This window comes from Tupaia chinensis, unplaced genomic scaffold (genome assembly GCF_000334495.1).
Source record: "Tupaia chinensis unplaced genomic scaffold, TupChi_1.0 Scaffold000231_1, whole genome shotgun sequence".
In the NCBI taxonomy this organism is placed as follows: domain Eukaryota; kingdom Metazoa; phylum Chordata; class Mammalia; order Scandentia; family Tupaiidae; genus Tupaia; species Tupaia belangeri.
Genome location: NW_006159706.1, coordinates 3,153,467 through 3,162,676, shown reverse-complemented (window position 1 = coordinate 3,162,676; position 9,210 = coordinate 3,153,467). Strand labels below are relative to the sequence as shown.

At 57.4% G+C, this 9,210-nt stretch overlaps 1 protein-coding gene across 4 annotated transcripts in view; it reads left to right on the top strand.

Moving 5' to 3' along the window:
• The window catches only part of KATNIP (katanin interacting protein), a 225,682-nt gene extending 216,478 nt beyond the window's left edge, over positions 1–9,204 (top strand). For all 4 annotated transcript variants that reach the window (XM_027771785.1, XM_027771786.1, XM_006148283.2 and 1 more), the window contains 7 exons: positions 987–1,051; positions 2,211–2,321; positions 4,008–4,147; positions 6,505–6,606; positions 7,406–7,566; positions 7,673–7,761; positions 8,260–9,204. In XM_027771785.1, the coding sequence (XP_027627586.1) occupies positions 987–1,051; positions 2,211–2,321; positions 4,008–4,147; positions 6,505–6,606; positions 7,406–7,566; positions 7,673–7,761; positions 8,260–8,318 (727 nt within the window). In that variant the 3' untranslated portion in view covers positions 8,319–9,204. The remainder of the gene's footprint in view (positions 1–986; positions 1,052–2,210; positions 2,322–4,007; positions 4,148–6,504; positions 6,607–7,405; positions 7,567–7,672; positions 7,762–8,259) is intronic.
• The last annotated feature ends 6 nt before the right edge of the window (positions 9,205–9,210 follow it).

Sequence of the window (9,210 nt, the reverse complement as noted above, 5' to 3'; positions counted from 1 at the left end):
ACCTCACTCTTTCACATATACATGCACATTCTCTACCTGGATAAAGGAAAAAAAAAAAAAGGAAAAATATATATATATCTTAAGGATGGTCTTATAGCATGGCAGTTAAAATACTGTGCATAGGGAGCAGGATCCCACATGACATGGTTTAAATCCTAGCTCCAATGGCTTAAAAAACATGCAGGCATGGTTTATGCTTGCCCAAAATCCTCACAAGAAGAAATAGAAGAAAAAGGTCTGCAGCATGACCAGGAACCACGGTCTCAGCCTCAGTCTGTCTCAGTTTCTCTCTTTCTCTCTCTCTTCATAGTCTCAGTCTCTCTCTCCCTCTCTCTCTCCCTCCCTCTCTCCCTCCCTCTCCCCCCCCCCCCCCAGCCCCACCCTCTAGCCCCTGTGGCTGCTTCCTGGGCGAATACCAACCGCCCAGCTCCTTCCCACCTCAGGCCTTGATGCTGCTGCTCCCTCCTTGAAAGCTTAGCTCTGACTTTTCCCATCACTGCTCCTCCAAGAGGCCTTCCCAGGTCACCCACCTGAGGTAGCCTGTCCCCCACTGGTCACTGTGCCCATCCCTGTCATGGGATAGCTCTCAGCACAGGGTGGACTCTCCTTGCTTGTGGGAGGCAGTGGAGTGGGGTAGTTAAGAGGGTGGGCAGGGTGCTAGACAGCCTCGGGTTGGGTACCCACCGCCTGGCCCTGAGCAAGTGGCTGTACCTCTGTGTTCCAGTTTCCTCAGTCGCAGCCCAGGGACATGAAAGCACCACCTACTAGGTCGTGTCAATCAGCAAGGTCCGAGAACCCTGGCTACTGGCACGGCCTTGCGCCTGCGCTGGCTGCGTCCTCTGCGGGTAGGGCCTCATCTGTTCCCTGCTGCATGCAGGGAACGCTGAGCGGCCGTAGCCCTCAGTCTGTTGTCCAGGAACATCAGGGAACGACGGGCCAGTGCCTCTGCCGTGCCGAGCTTCACAGTGCCACTTGGTGTTTTTCAGGGTGGACACGAAGAGCCTAGAGCGCGCAAGTATGGACTATGAGGCACCCCTGATGCCTTGCGGCTGTATCCTCCTCCCATCTGAAACCCACTCTGCACCGAAGGGGCCTGGCTCAGAAAGCCACAGCTGTAGTGACTAGAATGGCGTGCGGGGGAACAAAGGCAAAGGGTGGGCGACTCCGGGCCCTCCAGTGCACAGGCGCTGCTGCTGGACTGGGGCAGCACCGCCACCCACGGCTCGCGCCCACAGGCAGGCTGAAGTCACAGGAGGCAGCACCCAGGACTCCAGCTGGGCGGGGCTGGAGAAGCTGGAACTGACCCCAGGACTAGACCGGGGGCTGTCCTTGGAACCAGGCAGGGGAGAGGTGGAGGTAAGATAGCTCCAGCCTCCCGGGCCCTTCCTTCCCGCGGCCCAGCACCGCCGTCAGTGCAGGCCTGCCTTAGCTCAGTCCTCACTGCAGCCCCACGAGGGGTCCCTATGCCCGTTCCACAGCACAGAACCTGAGGCCCACAGAGGCTGTGTAACTTGCCCAAAGGTACAGCTGGGAAGGGGAGTGGCTCAGGCAGTGAGCCCAGGCAGCCCAGCCTTGAAGGCCACTCACTAGCTAGCCTGTTCTACTGGAAGGACAGCCTCTGGCCATGGCCTGCAGGCCTCCTGCCCCTTCTCAGCCTGCCTGCCCTGCCTGCCCCTGGGAGTGCTGGGGACGGGCAGAGGACAGGGCTGAGGAGGGGCTGCATGCCCAGCTGAATGTGGGGGGCTTAGCGTGGTGGGTCACCCTAACATGGCGCATCCTCCTGATGTGGTAAAGCTCACGTGTCCCCCCCTCTTAACTCCCTGCAAACTTGAAAGGCATGGAGGAGGGAACAGATGCTCTGTCACCTTACAACCAAGGAAACTGAGGCATGAGAAAGGACACTGATTCGTTCAACTTCAAACAGTGAGTTTGCAACACAGTTTCCCCATACTCCTGCTCCCTGAAGAGCACCCTCCTCCTGACCTGTCTCCTGGGGCCTGGAGAAAGGTTTGAAATTCTTGAAACACACACACACAGAGTTTAAATTAAAGATGCCACATATATTCTGATAGATTTTCAGCTCACTGAGAGAAAAAAATATTTTTTCTCTTTCATCAATATAAACCAAAAATAGTCACTCTTATCTTTGTCATAGTTTTATTCTGTTCTCCAAAAAAGTATGCCTTCTTTTCCTTAATAATATCTCCCAGTCATTTTCCAGTTCCAGCTCCTGACCAGCTGGGGTGACCCCTATTACATCGGTCTCACGGGCCTGGAGCTGTATGACGAGCGGGGAGAGAAAATCCCCTTGTCGGAAAACAGTATCCTTTCTAGAACAGAAGGGCTTCCTCCTGGTCTGAAGGGAGCGCGGGGTGGTCCGGAAACGTCACGTCGCAGGAGCCTGGAGTGTGCAGGGAAGTGTCCATCTCGGAACCACAGCCTGGTGTTGAAAATGCCACAGGGCTTCACTTTTAGTCAGATGCCCTGCTCTTGGCGTGGTGGGGGGGAGGCAAAGAACAACTCCCAGCCCCGCTTGCCAACCCTTCAAGGGAGCTGGGAGAGGCTGCAGCTCCCCTCTCAGAGACCATGGGGACTTTGGATTCCCAAGGCCCTGATAAGGTCTGCAGAGAGAAGCCTTTGTGTCCTGAGTTTATTAACCATGGAACCCTTTGCTCATCGTATGCCCATGTCAGGATTTGCAAAGTGTTAGACCGGAGAGTTTTGAAATATTTAAATCAGTTGCCAATATTTTTTTTAAAGATTAGGAGGTTTCACGTGGAAACCCCCATCTCTAGCTACATTTGAGAAACTGGGGACACAGGCCCATGGTCCTGCATGAGGGCGAAGGCCTATGTACCTGCTGCCCTCTTGACCTCACTCTCCACATTCTTCCCTATTGCCATCTACCAGGACCCCAAAGCGTACCGTTAATATCTACTGAGGCCTTGCTCTGGGCCAGGGCCTTGTCACGTGGCACCTCACTTGCCCTCACACAGCCTTGTGAAGCGAGTGCTTCGTGATCCTCTCTTACACATGAGCAGCCAGAGACACAGAGAGGCTGAGTAATTTAGTTGAGGTCACACAGCCAGCGAATCTGGCTCTCCAGAGAGCTTTCCTGCCTCTGTTTTATGTAACCTGTCTGATCCCTCTAGTCTCTTGAATCTCTGATCCCTGACAACACTTAGGGAGATGGCAGGGCAGGTGAAACCCTCTTGGTAAAATCAATGCCCTGCATCTGTTAGGGGTCCCCGGGGCCCAGTGGAATCCTTTCCTGCCTTCCCCTACCACCCTCCTTCACTGGGATGAATGATGCTTGATGTTTTTCATGGTGGTTAGTCATTCCTCAGATGCGTAAAAGGCCCCATCGACTTTACCAAGATGGTTCACATCTGGTGTCCTCTGAGATCCTCACTTCAGTTTTGGGGCATGGGGCTTTACACCCATTTTACAGATGAGAAAACAGGCCCAGAGCTGGCACGTGACTTGCCCAAACCTGGAGCCTGGGCTCGGCAGAGGCGCATTAATTCCCCTCGGTTGAGCAGCGATGGCTGGGTCAGGCTGCCCTGGTCCTTCCATCATGGCTGGCAGACAGCTGCCATGGTTGTCATCTGCCACAGTGGAATCCAGCCATTACCCTTCCCAGAGAAAGGCTCTGCGGAGTGCTCGCCACGCTCCAAGGTGGCAGCAGCCGTTTCTGCTCCCACCTCTTGCTTCTGTTCCGGGAAGCACTTCTCTCTCAGCCGGCCCTTCTGCGTGTTTTCCTGCCTGCTATGCTTAGACGAGCCACCCCTCGGACCCCACACTCCCCTCGGCCCTGGATCATGTCTGATTTAGCTGTCACTTCTCTGGCTGCCCAAAGCAGCGGGGCTGCAGTGTCACCAGCTGCGGTGTCCACTCCCTCCACCCCATGTCACACCATCAGCATGACGGGGACTGGCAGCCCCGAGGGCAGCCCACAGAGCAGAGCACACGGCATGTGAGTTATGGCAGCTTAGACACCTCCTCAGACATCGCCGCCTTCCCGGACAGCGTCAACTCCCTGGAGGGCGTGTGTGGGGACGTCCGGACTCCCGACAAGCTCATCGACCAAGTGAACGACACCAGCGACGGCAGGCACATGTGGCTGGCTCCCATCCTGCCAGGCCTGGTGGGTTTCCAGGGCTGGTGGCCGTGGTGGTTCTGGGCAGGTGGCGGGGAGGGGGAACTTCCGTCCTTGGTCTTAGTGCTGCATCGCTCTTCCAACCGAGTTAATTCCTTGGAGGTGTCTTTGCTGACGTGCCTGATGGGGTCAGCTCTTCCAGCCAGCGGTTCTTTCTCCTGGCCCCGGAGGTGGTTTCTGTAAGAGCACACCATGGGAGTCTGCAGCCAGGAACCCCAGGCAGTAGGCTTCAGAGCAGGGCAACCCAAGTCCCTGTGGGCATCTCTCTCTGGTTCTCTTTTCTGCCTCTGCTTTGCTTTTCTTTGTTTTTCAGTTTTGGTTGTTTTTCTTTTTTAACTTCAAAAACAATTTCTTTATCTTATTCGTGACAGAGAACACGTGTGCACACATGAGAGGAAGAAAGAGAGAAGCATCCTCAGAGTCTTAGCACACTGCAGCCCCCCTCCCACAGCCCCGCAGCCTGTCACCATCTCAGGCAGAGAATTTCCGCGCCAGCCTGGTCTGACCCCACAGTCCGCCATGTGGCTGCCGGCACTGCAGTTCAGTCTGCTGCTCGGCCACTAGCCTGAGCCCCGCCCCCCTCCCTCTGGACCCCATCCTCTCCCACACTCACTTCTTCCGCTCCCCCCCTGTGTCACTGGGCTTGTGACCCTGGCATGGCCACCAGCCTCTTTCTAGCCCCAAATCCGCCTGGTTAGCTCTTCCATCCAACACACTCAGTCTCCCACATCTTGAACCTGGACGTGACTCTGCTTATCTTTTTGCTCCCAGCCTCATGGTGAGGTGGCTGTGGGCATGGTCAGTCGTGATGGAGAGCTGGAGGGGGACCAAGGAGTGGGACGGGTGGGTTTAGTACCTGCTGGCCCCCCACCCAGGGGCCAGATGCTGGACAGAGATGCGCAGTGCAGTCTGGGGCAGCCATCTGACCAGTGGCTTGTCCCCTCCCCGCCCCCCACGGGGCTGAAAGGGAGATAGGAGGTATGTTTTCCTCTCAAAACATCCTAGGCCCAGCCATGTGTGCAGGTGGCAGGGGGGTGCAGGCGGCAGGGTGCCACTGCACAGAGCTAGAGCCTGATGGCCCCAGTTTGGATCCCAGGTCCACCTGCACATTCCAGACCACCTGTTGGTGCACCACGCATGGTCCTGGCTGGCTAGAAGGCTGGGGTAGGGAGGTCACTGTGTGGCAACACCCCGTCAAGGGTATGTGTGTGTAGAAATAAGTAAATAAAACTCACCAGAACTGCAGCATCAGCAGTTCTATGATGCTTTCCAAAGGCCACCCCCAAATCAGGCCCCCAGTGAGGGTCCATCAGCTCCTCTTGGCTCTGCCAGCCCCGAGCCCAGCTCACCCCCCGCACGGGGGAGCACTTAGCTCCAGGAGCCCTCAAACGCCGGCGGCCAGCAGGCGTTCGCCACCATCTGTCACTGGAAGGCCTCTTGGCATGTGGCAGCATCTCCGGCTGCTGCTCTCCCAGCTAGACTCAAACCTTTGTGTCTGCCCGAGCCCCACAGCTAACCAAGTTTGAGGACCCTCATCCTGACCTTCATGGTTTCCATGGCACACCCAGGGGGCCCAGCCTCCCCACAACCCCCCCTCCCACCCCACCTCTTCTTGGGGCATTCTGGGTATGGCCACAGGCCAAGAACCAGGGCTCAGGGCCCCACCGAGGCTGCAGCCCAACTCGGACTGCATCTTTCTTTATTGAATCTTTAGGGGCACGAGGGGTCCCTAATATGTGAGGGTCTTTGTTGAGACTGGGGCAGAGAGGAGGCTGCCAGGGCTGCTGGGCCACCCTTCACTAGCTGATTCTGCCATGCTGATCAGGACACCCCCCTCACCCCAGCAGACATGAAAGACATGCTGCAATTACCCAGCGGTGCCTTGAGGGCCTCCGCTTTGCTTTTCATTTGCTATTCAGGGAGAGAAAAGGACGGGCAGGGGTCAGGACCAGTCAGATCGCCTGGGGCTGGTGCTCCTCCACTCCAGCACTAGGGACTGTCCCTTTGGCCCATAGAGCCCCAGACTGTTTCTGGGCCTGACCTGGGGCAGGCGGAGGGTGTTCTCAGTTCTTCACTGGTATTCAAATGAGGGCCACGCCAGGCCCAAGGAAACAGGCCCTCCAAGAGCCAGCTCAGCGGTTTGTTGCAAACGCAGCCACACGTGACCTGACTTGAGATGGGCTTTGAGGAGATGGAAGCAGTGGCAGAACTCCAGGCTGGCCGATGTGGGCAGGCACTGCGTCGGGCACCCCCAGGCACCCCAGGCCCACGCCTGGCAGCGCCAGCCCAGCCAAGCGCCTCTGTTTCCAAACATGCCTGTTTTAATTAGCTCTGTTCTCTGACAGGTAAACCGGGTCTATGTGATTTTCGATCTGCCCACCACCGTGTCAATGATCAAACTGTGGAATTACGCAAAAACACCCCATCGAGGGGTGAAGGAGTTTGGCGTGAGTACTTATTAGCTGGGTTTTGGAGATAATTACGCTCGTTGGTAATTAGGCCACCGGCAATGATCATTTGTCGCAGTTTGATTTACTTCTCTCTGTTGCAACCTTAGACGCAAAGCCTGGTCCTCAGATGTGGGGAAATTTGCCACCCAACTGAGAATTCAAAACCTCCCCGGAGTGATCTGAATCGGCATCCTGAACAAATATTCATAGGAAGCGCCTTTGCTTTCCTCTTTTCCCCGACTGGTGGGGAGAGCAGGGAGCCTGGGGCCAGAGACCTGAGTTTGCCTCCCAGCTAGTGCTTATTTAATTATTATTGGTTTGTTTTTTGGGGGAGAGGTTTTTGCTATAGGGTGGGTACGCTCACCAGAAAGATGGAGAAAGAGAGACAGAGAGGCAGAAAGTGAGAAATCACCCCTCGGGGGGATGGCCGCACCGCCATCCCTTCTCCATTTTCCTCTTGGGATCTTGGGCACGCATGCATACGCACCTGGCGTGAGTTTAAGCCACCAGGTCCAGGACTCGAACCGTGGTCGGCTACATGGGAGTCCAGCAACATATCCATTACGCCATCTGCTGGTCCCAGTGGTAATTTAACCCTTGGAGCTTCAGCTTCCTAATCCACAAGATGGGGCTAATGGCACAGGCCTTTCCCGCAGCTGGGACACCTGGCAGGCACTTGGTGGTGACACGCGTGTCCAGAGGAGAAAGCCTTGGCTCAGAGCAGTTACGTGCTTTGCTTGAGTCAGTGTGGCAGGAAGCAGGGTCGTCCATCAGCCTCTCCTCTGTGTCCTCCCAGCTCCTGGTGGATGATCTGCTCGTGTATAACGGGATTCTAGCCATGGTGAGCCACCTGGTAGGGGGCATCCTGCCCACGTGTGAGCCCACGGTGCCCTACCACACCATCCTCTTCACCGAGGACACTGACATCTGTCATCAGGAGAAGCACACTGCCATCAGGTGCGTCCCCAGCCTGCCCCACAGCCCCCGCCCCAGCCCTGACAAGGCCCAGCGGCGGGGACATGTGTCTGGAGCCTGATCGAATCGCCTGTCGCCTCCCCCACAGCAACCAGGTAGAGGATCAGGACGTCCAGCTGATGAATGAGAACCAAATCATCACCACTTCAAAAAGGAAGCAGAGTACCGCTGACCAGGGTCAGTGCACCTGCCCAGAGAGGCCCGCCTTGGGGGTTAAGTCTGAACAGAGCCAAGCTCCTGGCCCGGGAGCTGGCGAGGGGCTGCCAGGGAGACACACGGGTCGTCGCCATCTTCCCGTGGGCACCTGGTGGTGCGGCTTTCTGTAAGCCAAGTGCTGTGTGTCCGGGAGGGGAAGAGGCTTCACGGGCAACAGCCTGTTTGTCCTGTCCCTGGAGAAACCAGTGGAGGATGCCCAAGGTGAGGGCTTCCTGGAAGAGGTGATGTTTGAGCCGGATCCTAAAGGGTACAAGACGCGTGCCAGGCAGCTCAGACAAAGGCCTGGAGGTTGGCGTAGCAGAGCTGACTTGCAGAGGCAATGGGCCAGCACGCCAGGCACCCCGAGCTCAGTGCTGGTCTCCAAGGGCCTGTGGCAGCCCAAGTAGTTTGGATTTTGCCCTGAGGGTGTGGGATTTGAGGGTCTGGTAACTCTGGTCTCTCTGTGCTCTGTCTTGACAGCCTTGCGCCCCAAAACCTGCATAAGCGAGAAGGAGACGACGAGGCGGTGGCGGTGTTAACTGGCCAGGTCGGGGCTGGTCACAATGCCATGTCCCCTGCCCTCCATCCTCAGCGTTGACTAGCTGGGACTCTGCAGCTGGAAGAGAACCTCAGTGTGGGGTGGGAGGGAGTCCTTGGGGGAGAAGGGACTCGAGATGACAGTCGTGGGACCTACGGGAGTGACAGGAGGGTGTCAGTGGACCGCTGGCAATTCCCCAAAGTTGTGGGCGGGCCACAGGGAGCCCTGGACACTGGCTCCGTGCCTCTCCTGTGAGGTCCGACAAAGCAGGGTCTGTGCCCACTCAGTCCTGGGCTGAGCCTGACTTGGGACAGGGCGATGAGGTGGGCTGGGGAGGTCTCTTGTCCAACTTTCTTAGGGACCAGAGCTTGACTCAGCTGGGCAGGGGAACACCAGGCCACACACCCCAGCACTGCACGTACTGGGTGAGGGACTCTGCCTTCAGTGGCCCAGGCCGAGGCCGACACCCCCTCCCCTGCACACCCTCCCTTGCTTCAGTGGAGTGGCTCCCTGGGCCCAAACATCAGGTTCCTGTCACAGTCCCTCTCGCGCTGTCCCAGGTCCCACTTAGGCCCAGTTGGGTAGGAGGGGCCTGAGGTACGCTGCTCCTCCAGGAGCGTCTGGCCTCCGGTCAACTCTGAGAAGGGATCAGCCAGTGGTGTGGGCCCTGTGAGCGAAGGGAGTGAGTTGGAGCCACCTGCATCTGTCAGCTCTGGCATGTGGGGCCCACCCTGGCCCCAGGGCGCCACCTCTGGTTGCTGCCCGGCCCAGAAGGGATGTGGACAAGCCAGCAGGCTGGCAGCTTCAGAACCCAGAAGGCTGGCAGAGCCCACAGAGATGCCCTCTGGGTGCTAGGGTGGGGGAAGGACCACATCCCTCCCTGGAGCCCAGAC